The 20,716-nt window shown below is 38.3% G+C and overlaps 3 protein-coding genes across 3 annotated transcripts; all 3 read right to left on the reverse strand.

Moving 5' to 3' along the window:
* Positions 1-798: 798 nt before the first annotated feature.
* On the reverse strand, positions 799-3,595 carry LOC101295162 (metal tolerance protein 1-like). Its single transcript, XM_004306564.1, has 2 exons — positions 3,392-3,595; positions 799-2,250 (listed from the first exon to the last, which is right to left on the reverse strand). Exon 2 carries the CDS (start codon positions 2,248-2,250, stop codon positions 1,012-1,014), a length of 1,239 nt encoding a protein of 412 aa, XP_004306612.1. The 5' UTR covers positions 3,392-3,595; the 3' UTR covers positions 799-1,011.
* Positions 3,596-6,704: 3,109 nt separating this feature from the next.
* On the reverse strand, positions 6,705-7,445 carry LOC101307348 (protein NDR1-like). The gene has a single exon (XM_004308226.1). It carries the CDS (start codon positions 7,443-7,445, stop codon positions 6,705-6,707), a length of 741 nt encoding a protein of 246 aa, XP_004308274.1.
* A 1,399-nt stretch (positions 7,446-8,844) lies between these two features.
* LOC101295449 (two-component response regulator-like PRR95-like) lies at positions 8,845-12,643 on the reverse strand. The gene is made up of 8 exons (XM_004306565.1): positions 12,321-12,643; positions 11,980-12,141; positions 11,758-11,888; positions 11,486-11,638; positions 10,926-11,100; positions 10,436-10,823; positions 9,536-10,211; positions 8,845-9,275 (listed from the first exon to the last, which is right to left on the reverse strand). The coding sequence occupies exons 1-8, from the start codon at positions 12,499-12,501 to the stop codon at positions 9,165-9,167; spliced, it is 1,977 nt and encodes a 658-aa protein (XP_004306613.1). The 5' UTR covers positions 12,502-12,643; the 3' UTR covers positions 8,845-9,164.
* Positions 12,644-20,716: the final 8,073 nt, after the last annotated feature.

The raw sequence follows: 20,716 nt of genomic DNA on the forward strand, positions 1-20,716 counted from the left end.
TTGGCTGCTTCTATCTACGTGTGGAAGCAGCACCATCTTCACACTGATGTCAAGTACATTTTTCAATAGGCTCAAAGTTTCAAGAGACAGACTATATACTGACATAGCCATTGTAATGAGATCAGATTTGCTTATCAAATTGAGAAACTTGTCACAGGTACATTCCAAGCAGAAGTACTTGACACTTGATTTGGTAAGTTGCAAGGGATGTGATGAGAAATGAAGGATTGAATGTCTCTCAGATTAGTTGAGAACTTGAGATAGAAAATGGGATATGTATGTGTATGTATTCTTGACTGAGATAGAGTTAGGGAGCCCCAGATTGATGAAGGTCTTGACAGTGTCAAGCTACCACCGGAGACTTCATCAAGTGAGAGCATTAGAAGGTTTGTCTACGTCAAAGTAATCAAATTGAGGCATTATTTATTTGTGTACTTCCTGGCCTAGCCATAATATCACAGTTGTTTGGGGTCGATCACACATATCTAAGATCGAAACAAACTGAACTCGAACTTTGTCATGCACAAAGATTTTCTTGGCCAGTTACTTGAGATGAAAACTCGGCTGTGCTTACAAACTGCTTTCTTGAACTAAATAAAGAAAAACCTCAAACTGCTTTTTTAAATTGCCTTTATAATATAACAGACTAGCAAGACACTACGCTCTTGGGCAATTTTGATTTTAAGCCAAGTAATATTACAATGTGATGCAAATTGTTTTAAACCATCATGCACATTTTCAGTATATTTGCTAACTGAGAGGAAACCAGTTACCTCCCCATATGCTTGTGACAGTACGAATCAAGGTGGCTGCAAACGTAACCAAAATATAATTACTCGACACCAAAAACATGCATCTTCTGTAAGATCAGCAAACTGCCTATAGACATCAATTCTGATGCTAAAAATCTGGACCCTCATCTAAGAAGAGTATACATCTAAGAAAAGTAATACACGAAACCATAACTTTTAAAACTTCACCATATCCTGATCTTAACCTTCAAAGAGCTCGCTAACGCTCAACTTGTATAGTCACATGGCTGATGTTGTACTCCCTCCTGATATAATCAATCACTTTTTCCAGCACCATGTCTGCATTTGCTTCTGGTCTGACTTTCACATGGCAAGCCAGCAGGACTTTCCCGACTGTGATTGCCCATATATGCAGCTCATGGATTTCCACCACCTCTTCCATCTCCAACAGCCCCTTCTCAAGTTTCGTTGCATCAATCTCTCTTGGTGTGCTCTCCATTAGTACATCGAGTATGTTCCTCATCATCCTGACAGTTGTTCCTAAAACAATAACAGAAAATACAAGGGTACAAATTAAATCAACTATCTTCCATTCCGGCTTGTACCATATGATAGCCCCACCAATCATTACACCGATACTTTGAACAGAGTCCCCAAGAACATGAAGGTAAGCTCCTTGCACGTTTATGTTCCGTTGCTTCTTTTGTCCATCCCCATCTTTTGGCTTGTCTAAGAGTGGCTCATGAGCTTGACCTTCCTCAGCATCATTGTGTTTATGATCATCATGACTGTGACGGTGTTCATCATGTGAGTGTTTTTCATGATCATGATGGTGCTCATCATTCGAGTGTTCCTCATGGTGGTGATGATGATGAGTAGATATTGTCATTCCATGGCTGTGATGATCATGATCATCATGTCCATGGCCATGACCGTGATCATGACCGTGATCATGGCCTAACAGTACAGCCATGCCAATATTAACCACTAGACCAAATGCAGCAACAAGAAACATCAAAAAACCATTCACCTCAGATGTGTTAGAAATCATTCTGACAATGGCTTCATACACCAATATCCCAGCAAGCAACCATATGAGTTGGATAGAAACAAGAGCACCAAGAATCTCAATCCTGAAAAAGCCGTAAGACTGACGAGGAGTTGCTTCCCAGCCAGCAGCCCACAGGGAGAACAAGGAGATGGCAAAGGCTGCAACATCGGAGAGCAAATGTGCTGCATCAGTCAATATTGCTAAGCTATTGGCTTCAATGCCACCAAACACTTCAACACCCATGAAGAGAACACAAAGTACCACTGCTATCAAGAGCTTGCGCATGGCAGTTGATCGTTCTTTGGAATCTTTAGAGTTCGGTCCAACATCCGATAGTCCACATGGTGCTTCTCCACAAATTTTACTCCCACCCACACTCGTCTCTCCACCAGAAATATCTCCATGGATCTCAATAATCTGGGAATGTTGTGGATTCTCCGATTCCATCTGAAAAATTACAGAAGTATAACATCAAGTTAATGAACTTATATGCTGCATGTAGGCAAAATAGCATAAGATATATGCAAAGTACCGTAATGTAATCTTCCTGAAAGCAGACAACATAACTTCTCTATTATCTATTACAGAATTTAGATTCACATCATAAAGTAGAGCAGCAAAAGTTCATTATTAGTATCATATAGACATTTAGAATAGCTTTACAAGCATGTTAAGACCAAAGCACTATATAAGAAACACATAGTGGGTATGCCAACTGCAATATCATGTCCCTGTTAAACCAAAACTTAAGCGGATGTTAAACTTACTAGAATCAATCATAGTATTAACTTCCTGAAAGTAGATGGGTTTCAATATGATCCAAGGTCTTTTCTCAAAGGAAGCCACATGGTATCCATAATTCCATATATCACTAAGTTATTCTGGAAGATAAGTATTGCCAAGTTGTATAGAAAAAGAGCAAACTCAATATGTTATTAGTATCAGATCCTGGTTATACGCTATGAATTCCTTATTTTAGTCAATCTGAAAGTCGCCCTATGGTAGTTCTCAAAAAAAAAAAAAAAAAAAAAAAATACGCCCTATGGCGATTACATGAATTGCCAAAAATTTGAAGAGAATTATGGTACAGATCCAACTTTTGGTACAAAGAACAGAACTGCAAATTAGGTAGTGGGAAATCCTTATCAAGAAGGAACATATGCTTTGTGCTAAGTGGAACCAAATGCAAGGTATATGACCAGACTGTGATCAAATAAGAAAATTGTTACAGGTTAAAGTTCAAGCAGAAGATAGTTGGTATACAAAACATCCCAAAAAAGCTTGAGCAGACAGTATTAGATACATAAGCAATATCAAATCCCGATGGGAATCGCAATCCAGACAATATAATCAGAGCTACAGTTCAAGAGAACATAGAGGCATAAACCATATCATTTATCAGTGAAGTAAAACCCCGCAGCCATTTAGAACCATTCCAAACATGAACATTCTTCCAAAAATACAAGAAACTCAGTTTGGTTAGTGAACCTATAAAGGCCAATTGAGTTCTCAATCTACCATATACCCACAAACATCAAATTAAGAAATTTCATCACTGAAACTAAGAGATGGGCAAGAAATCATCTACCTTTATGGTGCTTCTGGCATACACAAAGTTGGGTCTTCTTCTCTGATCAGTTTCCACTACTGGCACTGATACGGATCATTTATGGCCTTGAGGATCTTATCTATGATCATTGGCCTCTTGGGTCTCTCCTGAAACATCATTATAGGGGTCACCTTTATTCAACCGCCCTCCATGACTTTACAGATTAAGTCTCACCAGATATTCAAACCTTCTTTCTTCCACTACCAAACTCCAGCTTAAGCTTCTTCTCTTCAGTCAAACCCTGAATTGTACTGGTAGAGTTGCTCACGTGGGCCTCTCTGGTTCGTAGCAAATTTGTCTTCTTTGGTAATAGCACGCATTACCGGACACCTCATTTCGGCACTTTATATTACAATATTCCACCTTCAATTCATAGGTATAACTTACAATTTCAATCAACAACAAAAACAAAAGGTATTGCTTAAAATAGGCATACTTGGAATCGAGTAGCTTTGTTTGGTTTGTATGATTCAGCAATCTTGTATTAAAATGTGATCAATGTAGTTGTATGGAGAAAATGTGTAATTGAAAAAAGGTTAGCTCGAAGGAGAAGTGAGGAGATTCTTCCAAAAGCCTCGGTCCAAAAATAGGATTCCCACTTCCCACATACCTGGCCTGCTAATGGCCTTGAAGGAAATAACACCCATAGTGCTAATGATTAGTCCAATGTATGCAAGTTGTAGATGTGACAAATCAGAGATAGTTTTTCTTATTTCTACGTATTTGTTAGTCATTTGATTAATTATCAAATAGCTTCTTTGACCATTAAACGCCAATTCATGAGTGATTGAGCATGTTTTTTTTTCTTTTTTCTGAATGATTGAGCATACTTTTAGTAAGGTAAACATATTCGTTTTATTATCATTAATTTTGGGTGCCGAAATTCCGATTATATATGAAATGAGCCCTTGGCGTAGCTGAAAATGAGAAATGATGAGCAATTTAGTCAGGATTATGTTAGACGAGGAGTTCAATGTGACAAGATCCAACCCTTTTTGAGGCCTTCTTTTTCTCCTCGTACATGGCACACAGAGACATCCATGAAACTCTTGTGTGTTGTTTATCTCTATCTGGAAGCTAGCTTAATCAACGAAGTATGTCATTTCAAGTATATACCTACTTAAAATTGCTTATAATTATAAAACTGAAGGAGAAAGAAAGAGGAGGACCGAAATGATTTTGTTTGGAAGAATCGCATCGACTCAAAGTGGAAACAGAAAGTAATACACAATAGCAAAAGATAGGATGTCGATCGATCTATCGACAGGAACGTACAGAATGGATGGTAGGGCATTTCACAGGAATCTATATACCTAATATCTCATGCAAGTCTGCAAATATATATCTGTACTAGCTAAGCATTTTGCATATATTAACTACGTACTCTTTTGGAGTTTTCAAGTGCTGGTCAGTTCATTACATGTGGATTGGATCTTGAAGTGCTCTTCAGCTGTTCTTCCATTTGCTTACAATTAGTTTCTGTAATTCGGATATATACGTATCCAGCTATGGGGATTGATACTTGATCATTCATGCATATACGTACACTTGAAAGGACAATGACAAAACAGTCAGATGACTCAGATCGAATGACAGAAGTCATGGAGCATTTGTATATATAGTACCAAACCTACTAGCTGAGGCTTATACGTTTTCAGAATGGCCTCTTTCTCCTTTCTTCTTTTTCTTTTTTATTGTCCAGCATTGTCAATTTCATCTGAAATAAAAATTTGACAATCATCATCAAATGGCGAAAGATGATCGGTAATAAATCGATTCCATGGGATTGCCGGTTTTTATTTTTAGCCAGACATCTTTTGAACTCCTTTTCTTGAGGAATTCTTTTGTTAACCAGACAGAATAGCACTGTTGTTTTCCTTAACTACTTAACATCTATTTTAACATAATTAAGGACTAGTCAGCATGCAAATACCGACCTTGCTAATGTAAGTGAAATCTTTATAACTCATTCTTTGGCATGTGATTATATAATCAGGTTAATGGATAAATGGTTGATTGTTCAACTATTGATGTTTTCCAGAAGCCCAGGTGAAAATCCCTGTCATTATTTGGCTTTCAACTTTGCTTCCAATCCATTTGCTTTAATTTCCTTCAATATCCTATAACATTTTAATTCACGAGTAATATCTATTTCAGCACTCAACAATTATAAAGCAGTAATTTTAACCTATGAATCTGATACCTTATAGTTGCATGAACTACTGGACATTAAGAATCAAGCATATATATATATATATATATATATATATATATATATATATATATATATCGACTGGCCCAGACTAATTGATCAAAGAGATGCGATGCCCATTACCACTGCCATGGCTGGGTTTCTTGTGGCACAAACCTGTCCGGCAATATATATAGAATCACGAGAACTAACATGCATGTATTCCAGCTTTATATTACGATCATGATAGCATGAGTATCTGATTGTCATCGAGAATTGGTTTTGTGTGGTTAAGGAGGAAATTAATGTGAACCTGTTTTGCATCTATTAACTAATTGGCAATCGAGTATCAGTACGTTCCCTCTTTGTGCATGGAACCAATTTCATGCTGTTACTCATATGACTTGCTAAAATTTCATGTATATGCAAAACATGGTTGTTACTCGTTATGCTAAAACTGAAAATGACCATCAAAACAGCATAGGAATGACCTAACTAGCTTCTCCAACTAATTTGCTTGTGCACAACTTTTAATTAAAATTAAGAATGAGATTATCTACGCTCCATCACAAAATGGTTTTCAACGAAGCATGTTGTATCATTTTCATATTTCGTTTTGGTATAATCACAGATGACCATTCGCTGCATTTCGATTTCAGTACCTTGATTTATCACGTTTTTACCACTTGGTGAAAAATTAAAAAAAGAACAAGTAGTTAATTTTTCTGAGTAAGAATATTTGCGGTGGACAACTACAAGTGTCAAGCCAAAACCACCTAATGTATGCCACCTACACTGCCATGAACATCACCTCTACAGCCATGTGTCATTTGCCACCTCTTCATCTCCATCGTCACTTTTACAGATTCTGATTTAAAGAAATTAAGAAAGCCATATATGTTCAATGAAACTTGATCGATCATCCCCTACCTCATGGCACTAGTATGAACTCAAAATGATGAAGAAGAAGAACAATTAGCCCTTCATTATCTTTGTTCATCTTCATGCTCAAATACATAATGATTAAACAAACGAAAACTTATCTAGACAAAAACTAATTAACAAGCAAGTCAACTGCAACAACCAAGAAGATCTACTCGATCATATATCGACTTTACAAGCAGGAGTACCCAGCAATGGAACTTGACCCACAAACCCTTTCTTCAACCCAACCAACACATCACACTTGACATAGATCCCATAATGCCCCGTCTTTATATTCAACCCCGTCACCTTCCACCTCAGCCTCCCCACCACCACCACCCTCAGCCTCATCACCCCATACGCCTCGTCCATCACCAATCCATTCATCACCTCCATCGACACCGGAACTGCCACTCCCCCAAGCACTGGCGACACAGCCACGCTGCTGCGGCGCCCGTGCACTAACGGGGGAAGCATCACCTGCTGGGTGATGGCCTGGTTGCGGTAGGCCACGAAAGCCTGGAGACGGTCGTAGCGGATGGAGACTCTGCGGTTAGGGTTGCGGGTGACGATGGTGAACTGCATGGTGGTGGAGATTTGTGAGGGAGGGGATGTGGCGTTGAGGGAGTAGATAGCGGCCGCGGCGACGGTGAACTGTGGCTTGTGGGGGCGGTAGATGAGCCAGAGCGTCAGAGCGGTGGCGCCGATGAGGAGGAGGAGGATGGTGAGGCAGGTGCAGAGAGCTCTGTAGGAGCCACTGGTTTGGTGGTAGTTTGATGAGTAAGCATCCTTGTTTTTCCGGTGTTTATGGTCCGGGCACATTTTGCTTGCCGGAAGGTGGTTTTGTGGCTGCTGTTGTGGTGGTGGTGGTGGTGGTGATTCTGGAGGAAGGTGGTGTTGCTCTTCTGCGCATGCCATGATGATGAGGATCGGAGAGAGTGAAAGTGAGTAGATATAGAATTAGAGTGGGAGAGGACAAAATAGGTTAGGAGGCTGGGGGAAAAAGGTGAGGTTTAGGAAGGAGAAGAATATGAATGTGAGACAATTGGAAGAAAAAAGGAAGGGAAAAGAAGGAAGGGATTTGCTTTGTGAACTATTCTCGTGTTTTTTCTCATTTTAACAAATTCAACTTAGTGATCACCAAAGTAGCTACTTTTTTTTCCTTTTATTATGGTTCTATGACTTCTATCAAAGTTAGTAGAAGCCACAAGATGCCCCTCTTTTCAGAAATGACAGTTCAGTTCGTATGAAATTGAAGTAAAAAGACTAGCTATATAGGGTTTTCATTTGAACTTTTGTTCCCAATCGTTTAGCAAGAATTTCACTAAAAATTATGCAGTAGCATTCCAAAACTTCAGGTATTTCAGTGTCTCATTACTGAATTAATGCAATGGTATCGATGAGACGAAATATGGATCGGAGAATTATAGAATAATTTGGTATGTTCTCTTCAAAATGTCTGCTTGGCGAAAGAGGTGGATATGTAATTCGAAGTAACAAAGATGGTAGAGAGAAGGGTGGGTTAGTTGTGAAATGTCACACTACTGACATAATCCCTCAATTCAGTATCCTTGATCTTGTTTTCTTCTTTTGCAAATTTCTCCACCTTTTCTTTGCTGTTGGAGTCATGGATGGCTAGTACTACTAGTAGAGTTGCTTTGTGGCTAAGCATTGCATTCGTTCGATTAAGCACCAATTAAAAGACATAGACACCCAAAATGTCCTAACCCTTCCCTGCTTGTGTATGCCCCTTTATTCTCTTTAGGATGGTCCTAACTTTTGCAGTCTGATCCCTCTTATCTATTTCCTAATATGATACCCCTCACTTGTTGATCTTCTTCATCAAGAGTAATGTGTGGTTTACTATCTCGCCCTCATCATATGAGACCCTCTTAAGGTAGCTTGGCGATCTTATTGTGATCAAGAACAACCTCAAATGAAGAACAGTTGAATGGTTTAGTTGGTACACACACAAACTCTTATGTTTACCATTCCCCAATGGAAATGAATGAGAAGAGACTGAAGAAGTTTGAAGCTTCTCTAACTCTCTTGGGAAAGAGCAATTAACTTGAGCACTAGCAGTAGCTTACGTACTGCTTCTTTATCCAAACATGGATAAGTCTTTTTTGTGGAAGCAACTGTATCTGCATGGAGAGGTAAGTGGCTGTGTCTTGCCTTTAACACCTGCTTGGTTTTTGTTGGCTTCTGCTTCGTCAGATCCCAACCTTTACACACCACGCTCAACAAAAGTAAATGTTGACCATGCATTCGTATTTTTATGGACTAGAGATCCAACATTCCTCACGAAGACCCAGTTGATAAACCATTCAAGCAAATCATTATACCATCCAACTTTTCTGACTACAATCACAGAATCACCCATCTAAATGAATAAACTCACATTGTGTAGTAGAGGTGACACTGAAACTTTTCTCAGCTAGCACTACCTACATAATTACAACACCTATAGGCAAAATAGTGTCTTCAGCACTCAAAATCAATAGCAATGCCGAAGACACAACTGTCTTCAGCACTCGCTGTGACTGTCATTCTCTACACAAAAGCTTTAGATAAAAAGAATCCTTCATCACACGACCTAAGATGAAGACATTCACTGGAAGATGTGTGAACTTGGTATCATGAACCAACAACATTGACAGCTGCAGAATCAATGTGAGCTCTATGCACGAATTGACCTTTCACTCTCGGCCGCTTCTCTGCCAGTATTTTCCGGCTTTGGTATCGGACCTGTATAAAGATGGTAATAAGAAGTGAGAAACACGTTGTAATACAGATGCTACTGCGTTTGATTTGGTATTATCAGTTTCAAATATGAGGTGTCTACTTTTCTATTATTTGCAAGTGCGGTCAAACTGCAGATTTCTTTTACATGGACACATGAATATCAATGTGTATAGGCATAAATATTCAAGATTCTGCATCCAACGTCAAATGACTATGGCAGCAGCAACAATGATTACACGAGTTAAAGAAGATGATGACAATACCTTCTTCTCAAAGCATCTATCTTTCCGCTTCAGTCTAAACTTGATCAGAGCTGCTTCCCTTTGGCTGGCACGAAGAGAATCCGCTCCAAATCCCTCACGCACATAACAACCACTGTCGTTCAAACTCTCCGAAGCTGTGGCCATCTCACCTGCTACGGCCATACTGGCATTTCCATCATTGCTACTGCAAATGCTTCCATATGTGCTCCCACTAATATGATTATCAACGGTGCCATTGCCTAAACTACTACAACCACTCTGAGAAGCAGCAGGAGAGCCAGGATTCAAATGCTCCACATTCTCCGGTTTGTTCTGCTCTAGCAGGGTTTGGTCAATAGATTTTTCAGTAATTTTATCAGACTGGTCATAACCTTGTTCTGAGTGAAAAGGGGATTGTGTGCTCTGACTAACTGATTTGGTACTAAGCATAGGGGTCAAACCGGATTGTCCAAGAAACAAGGATGGGAAATAATGATTGTATCCATCACACATATTATCACCAGTGACAGGAAGCACCCCGAGGTGAGGGCCTTGAATGGATGAATCAGCTTGCTCAGTATGATCATCAACATAGTTTACCATATTGACCTGTCTATCGTGTGAATTGCTTGCATTCTCTGAATTTGTACTTGGAAGTGTTGAGAAAAGGGGTTGCAGTCCCTTGCTATTATTATACCTGTAAATAAGAAAGAACTTTTGAATATAAGAAAACTAGAAAAAATAACTACCAGCTTGCATTCGAATATTTAAAAACTACATATTACAAATTACTCTGTTTTTCTTTCTACGGAGGTCATGGAATGAAACCTGTAACTATTGCCACTCTAAGAAAACCAGAAACCTGCTTTTATAATGCAATATAGCTCAAGTTCATCAATTGATATGAACCACAATACTCACCGTGAAAATGCAGAGGCATCAGAATGGTTCAGTGAAGGCCTCTCCTCATTCACTTCCTTCTGTGAACTATCCGAACTTCTTAAAGACAGTTCCAATCCAAAGTGCTTCATACCATCATCTTTGCTGTTAGAACTTTTAACATTGGAGTTTGGCCAATTGTCAAAGGTGCAAAGCAAGTCCCTGACCCCACCAGAGGGTTGAACTAGTTCATAATGGCAGCTGGAAGTTCCACTAGCAGGTTTAGCTTTTTCTTCACAGATTTCTGCTTGGAGACTTTCATCTTGAACCATTGTATTAACAGAAATATGTTCCTCTCTCAGTCTTGAGGCAACTGAGTTAAGTGCTTCATCGAAAGGTACAATATCTGACCCAAACGTACCTGAATTCTCTGTAACCAATGACTTGTTAGATAGGCCCTGCTATATTTACTAGGCTAAAAACAAAGACTCCGAAGAAGTAATCGAGGGGGAAGCAAGAAAATATGGTGTACCTTTAGTTTCACCCTCATGCACAACAGATTCGTTGTCCAATCTATCACATTCTTGAAGCAATTCAATATCTATATTGCTCAAATTAGAAGCACTGCCATACTTAAGCTGTGAAATATCCTGCATATTTTGAATGCATGCACTTTCAACTTCCAAGTAAGGAGTTGTACAAGAGTTCTGCACAAGAGGTAGCAAAACATGCAATCTGCATATGAGACTCGACAAAGCTAACCTATTCTGGAAAGAAGAATATTTCTCAATCTATAAGCGACCTCATGAACATGTGTCCCTGACTACATACATCTAACAACCTGTTTCTTTTTCTTTCTCAACTGTTATGAAACTTAAAAATGGGAACCGCCTCTGATACTTAGTAATTCAGAACTGACTGATCATTGATTCTTTTCCTTTTTATACAATATCCAATCTCAGAAACTAGCCAAAGTTAACAATATGCTGCATCATTCTCAATATACACTAGCATCTTTCATTTCATAAGTGCAACAAATACCCTGGACTAAATGATTGAAAGCAAATATCACTATGTTATAAAAAGACTTACTTGAGCATAACTTGCTTTCTCACTCAATCCCTTAGTTTTGCGCATACAAGCTGCATAGTCATTTGAATGATTACTAGCTGCATTATTTTCTGCGGTGGCTTCAACTTTTTGTTGTGAAACTGTTAAGTTCTCAGGAGCTTGTCCACTAAGTTGCTGTTAAACCAAAACAGACAACACGACACTAATCAGTGAAAGAGTAATACAACAATCAAAGTCAAACAAGAACAGAGAACGAATCAAAAAGTGACTAAGAGTAAAAACATTGAACTTACAGTGTGCCTTCTCCACACATGCTGCCACAGGTTTCTCAGCTCATTCTTCCTGACCGGCTTAATCAGATAGTCGGCTGCCCCCTTCTGCATGCATTTCAAAACCATGTTCACCGAGTCTTGAGACGACATCACTGCACAATCACCACAGAACATTAGTTTCCATTTCCATTTCTGGATCAACAGCTATAAGAAATCGAAACCAGAATAGGCAAATTCACATACTTATAACAGGTATGTGCTTGCAAATATCATGCTCCATAACCAAACTGAGAAGCGCAAATCCAGATATAGACGGCAACTCTGCCTCAGTCAGAATAAGATCTATCTTACTATGCTTCACCTTTATCGTCTCCCACGCCCTCAATCCATCAGAAACCGAAACAACTGCTCAAAACAAACACAAACCCATCTCAGAACACACAAAAATCCACACTTACAACAACCCAAATTCCAAAACAACCTAAAGCACCAAACTTTATACTCAAATCACCAAACTAAACAACCTAAAGCACCAAGCTTTGTAATCAAACCAATTCAACTTTCAAAACCCACAAATACCATACCTCTGTAATTACATTTCCGAAGAAGGGCAGTGATAATCTGACGAGTTGAGTCATCAGCTTCAACCAAAAGAATCCTTAGCACAGTTGTGGGTAGATAGCTCCCCCACCTCACCACCTCTGTTGAGCTAGTACCACCCTCTTCTTCTTCCTCCTCCTTCCTCTCAACTTTCACAGCCTCCATTTTTTTACAGCTTCCAATAAAAACTTAACCCAACTAATCACAAAAAGATACCCAAAAACCAGAAACAGGGTTCAACTGTGTTTGCTTTGTGTGCAGTGAGTTGAGATTGATCCAAGTACCTAATCCAAACTGAGAGAGAGAATGGAAAGAACGTAAGAGAGAGAAAAAATCTTGCGGGAAATTAGGGGTTATGTAGATTAAAATCAGCCGCTGATTTTTTTCTTATAGTCAGAGGAGAATCGGAGGGTGGCTCACAGCCGCGAAAACACGGGAAAAATATCTTCGGGATCCAAAGGTGGGTCGTCATTGGCTTCAGCTTTGAGGTGGTGACGTGGCGCGTTCTCTGCCCTGTTTTTGATTATTCTCGGTTGAGCTGATCGCGGTTCGGCGAGAGATCGACACGTGTGTGGGGGTATGGGATTTTTGTGCTTCGGAGGAGGGAGATATTTTTGTGGAGGGTTTGCCACGTAGGTTTATAGGGTCCCGCCACTATTTCAAATGTTTTGGTTTTGAGCGTGCCACGTGGAGGATTGAGGTTGAGTATTTAGATGGTGAAGGGGCCACCGAGAAGAAGATAGTTAATGGTGAAACGGATGTGGTTGAGTTGAGGGTGATGTGGTGGCCGTGGAAATGAGGCGGCGGAGGAACAACAATAATAAAATATCTCACATCTGAAACTGAAAATGGTTGTATCCAAATATTAAAATATCGGTATCGGTGTATCTATCGGTACTTTAAAAAAATAAGATATCGGATATATCAGGAATATCTGGAAAAAAATATCATAATTTTAAGAAGAAATTTTTTTTTTCTAAAATATTTAAATTATTAGATTTATATATAAATATTACAAACATCAATTTCATCTACATCTAAAATGAGAATCTAGATTGTTGATAAGACGCACGGTGGTTCACAAAAGTGCAATATTCAAACCAAGACATATGACTCATATAGTACAAATTGTAATGTTGAATATGATAATCATATATCTCTTTAGAACAGTCGACTGTTTCCTAAGTGGATAACAAAGATGAATCCAACTAGATGACTGATCACTGACTTCTGCGCATTAATTATAGCCATATTAATTGTTGTCTTTTTAGGATTCATTTGAGGTTCCAGTCCCCCTACCTAAACTGGTAGACTTAAAATTTAACGCAACTGAAGTAATATCTTGATCATCATTTGCACCTCTAGTCCTCCCATACATGGTATCCTCTTGCGCTCCATACCTAGTACTTCTAAAGTCATGATTATGATCTTGGGAGGCATGGTCGTAATTTTTTTCATATGAAAAATTGTTCAATCCTCCCACTATAGAAGATTGTTCATATTCATTCAGATATACTCGAAGAAATTACTCATCTCTCGAATATTTGTTGAAACGTGATTTTTTTTTTATGTGAATTTTCTTTTACAGATATTTCTTTAGTATATCGAAGATATATCTTAAATATTAGAGATATTTCTTATATATCGGAGAAATATCGGAGATATTTGACGGTATCAGAGAAATATCGAAGATATGGTGGAATATAAGATATTTACCCCTCTAGATATATCGATCCTTAAAAAAATGAAGATATCGGGAGATATATCGCAGAAATTTTAATCTTTGATTGTATCCAGACCTAAACTTGTTTGGTTGGTTTTCTACTCGGTTTTGTTTTTCGTTCATATTATGCATTGAATTATCTACTCATTTTTATATAAACACTCCATTATAAGTGTTCATTCTGCCAAGAAGAGCCGCTTACAAGACTCAATCAATGAGGCGCCACTGAGATTGCCTCTCCTCCCATTTTGATTTGAACGCCCCTTGATCATATTTTCCAGCACGCCACTTCCACATCTCACATGTTAAATAATATCTTCTTACCGAATCTACCTCGTTCAATCTAATTACACATTAAACCGCTCAAACTAGTTAAGATTATATATGGGGCCGGACATGAGATTTGAAGACTTGATGCGAGCTATAAAAAATGATGCCCTCTAATGATTATACGAAAAAAAAAAAAACAACAACGGCTATTGCATAAAAGAGTTTCTCAAATTACAAGACACATATAAAAACATGCAATAAACTCTAGAGCTGTAAGTTTGTAACGATTCTTCTAAATCATTCCACAATTTGATCAAAACAATAATGAAGAGAATAGTGTTGATCAAAAATCAAGAACAATGACATGCAATTAGCCAACGTTCATCCCTTTAACATATGCAACTAGTAGAATGGAGACTACTTGGTCCTCGAAGTATAAAGTAGTACTAGTACCGCTACTGGGTATGTTCAAGAAGACATGTAAATGTCCATCTTAAAAAGAAAAAAAAAAAGTAGAACAGGAAAATTGGGGCCCTCAAGCTTTTGGTGTGTGAGGCGGTTGCCTCTTAGGCATCCCCTCAGGTACCCTCAGGCATCTGCATACATGGTGTGACAATTGTCTCACGCCACAATTGGAGGTGTGATTTCAATTTGAACAATTTCGTTCGGATTACAGAAACAAGTTTAATTAAAGAATTTCTTTTCTTTTTTAACCTGCTGCCAATCTGTCGTTTCTTGAAAAACAAAACGAAATTAAAACAATTAAAAAAGAAATGATCTTTCATTACCAGCCATGAAAATAGAGTAAAATATCAAGGGAGACTTTTAAGGATCTGGGATCAAAGGGAGGATTGCCATTGGCTTCTGCGTTGGGGGATGACGTGGAGGGTTCTCAGCCATGCTTTTTGTTGGGTCAGGCTTGTCATGATTCACCGTCCCACAATGGAATTGTCGAAACTTAGACACGAACTTCCCTTTATCTTATTGAATAGTGAAATTTTGTTTTTTTTGTTTTGGCAAAGGCAGGATAATTTTGTTTAATAGAACTGAAATACAAAAATAAAAAAACAAAACTCACTCATAGAGTCAGATACATAAACCCAAAACATCATAGCATCAACAAGTTTCATCCAGATGAACAAATTCATCAAGAGCAAAGAGTATGGAGACACTGACGCCACCATCACCACCCAAACGTGACCCAGGACCATCACTAGATCTGCCGGATAAAACTCGAAAATCAACCAATACAATCTCGTACAATAACAGAAGAACATAGGTACATAACCCTTACAAGGATCTCCATCAAGGACTACAATCTTCACAATAACCTCGATATTTATTTAAAATTTCAGTTTTTTACAAGTACTGATATTAAATATCATATTTTTCTGATATTTTATATTTAGCTTATATTTGGTCAAATATACAATTTTTATGTAAATAAAATTTTCATCGATATTCGATATTTTCTCGATATATCCATCGAGATTTTATTTTTCGAACCACCGATATTTCCGTAATTGTCGATATTTTAGTCCTTGATTTCCATAACCCATATCTTTGAACCCTACAAAACATCCTCTAAAACCAACATCAGAACCAAAAAAGAAGAAGATATGATAGAGTAAGAGCTGATCCGCAAATGAATCGAAGAAGAGACAGACAAACAGCCTCTTTTGGCACTACTAAGACCATCGGATTTACGTGCAATAACGAGAAAACCTTTTTTTAAACAAACAATCCAAACGACGCCAACGGAAGGACCAACGAACAATTGGTGAGGTTGGGTCTACTGAAGGAGGACATGCATCTTAGGCATGAAGAATCAAAGATCTGGTGTATTGGAGAAGGTTGAAAGAGATGGGAGATCCAAAATCGAAAGGCTAGGAAAGATTGGAAGGGATCTGAGCAGTAGAGGAAAACAAAAGCAAAAGAAAAAAGAGACATGCCATCACTGAGGCAGAGGAAACTCTCACTGCTCTCAAGCCAAAGATTCAGATCTGAGATGACGAGAGAAAGGGAAAGAGGGGAAGACCTAGGTTCTTTCTAAAAAAAAAGAGAGTTTCTCTCTAGAGAGAGAAAGAGATATTTTTAAGAAGTGAGTTAAGCACATTTTTCTTTGTTTTGGTTGGATGTACTTGTTTCTAATATTTCGAACTTTCTAATATTTCGAACTGTATTTTTGATTCTTGATTTTTTTAAAGAATAAGGATGATATATTGAACATTTGAACTCAAAGGTAGAAAATGTCATTACATACACTTGACTGATTATTGGTAGATAAAAAGTTTGTGACAAAAGATCACAACAATACATAAATTAGGTCTAATCATTTAACAGTTAAATTGCTCCACTTAATGAGAGGCTACTACTAACCACACAAAAAAAAGGCGGCTGTAGCCTTTGAACATTGGAGCCCAAACGATTGAAAATTAAATCTAGTTGGAACCATATAGACAAAGACCAACTTAAGTAGAGATTTGCGGTTCTCCATCGATGGAATTGATGGCTGGGCACCGAGTAAATTACACTCTATTAGAGCCACCCAAGAGTGGTCAGATTGGACAATCGTAAAGGAGGGACTTACCACATCTTGAGTCCTCGGGAGAAGATGCCAGCTAAGGCTATATTGATCAACTAGAGTTGACCTTGGGATTCAAGCCACGGAGGGTAGAAATTTGGAGAGAGCAGCAACGCTCTCATTCTAGGGTTTTTCAATATCTGTTGTTTTTTGTTTTCGATTAAGATTTTTTTTTATTATCAAACAACTCACACTTTTTACATATATCAGTAAATTTAAACACATGGTCTCGATATTTTTATGATAAATGGGCTATAAGATAATCAAGTCGTGCTAAAAAACAAAACAGCATTTTTCCAAACTAGAAAAGAAAGATGTACACAATCCCAACACTGTTTGATCCAATATGGTAGGAGGTTCCAAACATTTGGCCATTTGAATTTGTACGAGTGTGGTAGTTGTTACCACGTCATCAACCCCATAGAAATCGTCACACGTCTTCTGCCATGCCCCGATCTCTTGTACTATATCCTGTTTCATTATTTATAATTATGTGAAGCAACATAAGTTATATAACTATGTAGCTGGTTTCAATTGATCAAAACATAGTTTGTCTCGTGTAGTTGAACCTTTTTCTTTTCTTTACAATTTGTTATTTTGCTTTATGTTTTTTTCATACCTATGGAAGACACGAGAGTGAGAGTAAGTGACTTAATGTTTATGCTTACTCTGTGTTCCATATATCATTTAATAGAAAACGATTAGTTTTCTCCAAAACCTCATATAAACTTATGTTCTGTTTTACGTACCTTATATAAACTTATGCTATGATTTACATACTTATATAAACTATCATTTTCCGCTACCACCATATTCCTAGATTTGTATGCCAGAATCAAAACTTTCAACCCTTTTATACCAAGTAACTGTCATTACTTGTGTTAAGAAGTGTACACATAAGAAACTGTCTCATAGGCTCGTAGCATGAGAGTAATATGAATTCAATAGCTTTGTTCATACGGAAAGTGTAAGGTACAACCCAATTAACCCTGTGTATAACAACGAGAGCGTGATATCAACTGAGGAGGAAAGACTGATACAACCCAATGAATTCTCAGTGTATACATGAAAAAGAAATATGTATTAAGACATAATACAAAAAGAAGCCAATACACAGGGCAAGCGTATTGGTTAACATCCTTGAACACTAGTCACAAATATATGACATTCTAAGGTTGATGATCTTGGTTATAAAGCCCCTGCCATTTTGCAGAGTTTCCACACCGTCTTAGCTAATGGAAATCTTCATTTCTGATGACAAGGTCCAACATCAAGATCCTACCCACAGAAGGCCAGAAGCTGCTGATTTTTCTGCAATTTCCTTTGCTTCAAATATAATTTTCATTCCCCCCTTTGGTTGGTAAACACACATTTTGAAGGGGAAAGGGAATGACTCCCCAGAGAGTGATTCCCATTACGGTTTAGTAAACATGACTTTGAGCTTTAAAGTAAACGAGATCCATCAACATAGCTGTATAAATGTGAAATACACATGCATACACTTAATATAAGAAATCCTGCAAGGAGCATCTCCAGCAGTATTGCTAAATCAATTTTTTTTTGAAATTTGTCAACTTTTAGGATAAATAAGGGCTCCAGCAGAATGTCTAAAAAATTGCTAAATCCTAACATTGCTAAACTAAATTGACAAATTTATCAATCTAGACATAAATTGCTAAAGAGAAACATATGTTTTCTCTCCATTTTTTATCCACGTGTAAGTTTATGATTCGTTAAAAATATTACTTAACTTATATTTAGCCATTACTGCTGGAGCACAATTGCTATTTCAATTGTTAAATATCCTAACTATTGTTAAATTTAGCAACAAACTTACCTATACTACTGGAGATGCGATAAATCCAGGATCTTGAATTCTTAATGAGATTGGTATATCCTCATTATCGCAACTAAGAAAACAAATACATGCTAAAAAAATAGAAACAAATACACACACAAGAGAGAAATTGATGTGAAATTAAAAATGTCAGATTGCATCATAACTCCTACCAGGCAGAACAAAAGTTTAGTCATCGATAATCATAGAAAATAATATAGAAACATAGTGGTCATAAAAATTGTTATGAACGGAAACAAAAGAAACCCAATACCCACGACAGATTCACAAAATCAATTGACCAACAACAATCACAAAACCCAATACCCAAAAGAAAGGAACCATGATAATGGTTTCACAGATGATGACCAAGAACATAATTGATGAAACTTTACATCAAAAACATACTCTCCCGATGATGAAAATGTTGATGAATTTGAGGGAACACGCTGGACTACGCCGTAGTACAGTACGCCACGAGTGGTCTCGACACGTGGCACTAACTCAGCCACATAATTCGAATCTAAAAGGTATATAGGTAAACTTATCAATTAACGTCGTTAACAGTAATTAAGGATTTAACTCTCCCTCTCCCTCTTCTCTCTCAACGTTACTAGCCTGCACGGCCGTCGTCAAATCAAACCCCCGGCCGGGCAGCGAAGACGACGTAGTCACAACCGCAGCGAGTCTAGCCGAGTTCGATCGGAACAGGCGGCCCAACGAGAAAGCGAACTCGGCGTCGGTGTAGGAAATAAGAAGCGGCGGAGGGGGAGAAGGGGATATGGGGGTCGCATTAGCCGGAGGAGGCGACCGGAGGGAAGAAAGCGGGACAGACGTCAGAGCAGTGATGTGGCCCGAGTTCACCGAAGCCGCGGGAAATTGTAGAGAAACCACCGGAAACCCAACAAATTTGTTGGCTTCGATTTTCTCTCAACACCCATTGCAGAACCTTGTGCCATCAGCGATGACGATGATCAAGATGTTAATTTTAAAAGAGCTTCCAGTTTTGAAGTCACTAGGAAACGGAGGGTTGTCTTTGATTTCTCAGATGAAGATGAATGTGAAGATGCAATCAGTTTAGCATCACCAGTGTCCAAAAGGAAATCATATCAAGAGGACAAAGAATGTAGCAAAACTTTGGTTCCACATAAATCCAAATTGAAGTTTGACGAGCATCCAGAAGATAAACCAGAGGTCTAGGAAGAGATATCAGTTGATGGAGAATCGAACCCACCTTGCAGAGAAGATCCCACAGTTGTCAGCAAGAACAAGATTTCTCCGATTATCCTGACAGAGAAAACAGATAGATTTGGTCCTCAAAATAATCCATACAAAATGGATAAGCTGGCCACTGCTGCTAAGACACAGAGAGATGCTGGACGGTGAGATCGTGTCTACCGACGAGTAAAGTATTCCAACTATTTTTTTACTCCACTTTCAAATTGGCCGTAACTGAGAGAGCTCACACCATCATCGAGTTCATCCCCTTTTCTCTATGCCAAATCGCTTCCCTCGTTCCCAAAATGTCCTCCCCCTTCCTCTCTAATCTCTTTTAGTCTTGCAGTAAAATCCAGTAATTACTGTGACGACATGAAATTACATAACAGACATTCTATTAACAGTTCTGTCAAGTGTACCGTACTAGCAACGTAGCCTAGCTTTTGCCGAATTTGAGAACTGAAATCATTACCAGTGATCGTATAATTTCTCTCTATTCCTTCAGATCCGTGTGGTCGATTCAGTTCGTGTAATTTCTTTAAATCAGGAGGGCACCCATCGGCTTTTGCCCTCAAAAAGCCCCGGCTTCCTACAGAAGCGGCTGCCAGCGTGTTTACCAAACACAAGACAAAAGGGCTCTGTTCATATAATAAGCACAAGAGCAAAAAAGCTCTCCCAATTTGAGATGGAGGAACCTCAGTTTGCATAGCTCAACTGGGCAAAACACCAAAACAGAGAACAAAGAAAG

The sequence above is a fragment of the Fragaria vesca genome, linkage group LG7 (assembly GCF_000184155.1).
Source record: "Fragaria vesca subsp. vesca linkage group LG7, FraVesHawaii_1.0, whole genome shotgun sequence".
Classification (NCBI taxonomy): Eukaryota; Viridiplantae; Streptophyta; class Magnoliopsida; order Rosales; family Rosaceae; genus Fragaria; species Fragaria vesca.

Excerpts from the sequence above, each read along its gene's own strand:
- LOC101307348 (XM_004308226.1), bottom strand. The coding sequence starts at position 7,445 with ATGGCATGCGCAGAAGAGCAACACCACCTTCCTCCAGAATCACCACCA.
- LOC101295449 (XM_004306565.1), bottom strand. The coding sequence starts at position 12,501 with ATGGAGGCTGTGAAAGTTGAGAGGAAGGAGGAGGAAGAAGAAGAGGGT. Across the intron at positions 11,639-11,757 it reads ATGTGTGGAGAAGGCACACT|CAACTTAGTGGACAAGCTCC; the intron begins GTAAGTTCAATG and ends TTGGTTTAACAG. Across the intron at positions 10,824-10,925 it reads GCATGAGGGTGAAACTAAAG|AGAATTCAGGTACGTTTGGG; the intron begins GTACACCATATT and ends CATTGGTTACAG.
- LOC101295162 (XM_004306564.1), bottom strand. The coding sequence starts at position 2,250 with ATGGAATCGGAGAATCCACAACATTCCCAGATTATTGAGATCCATGGA.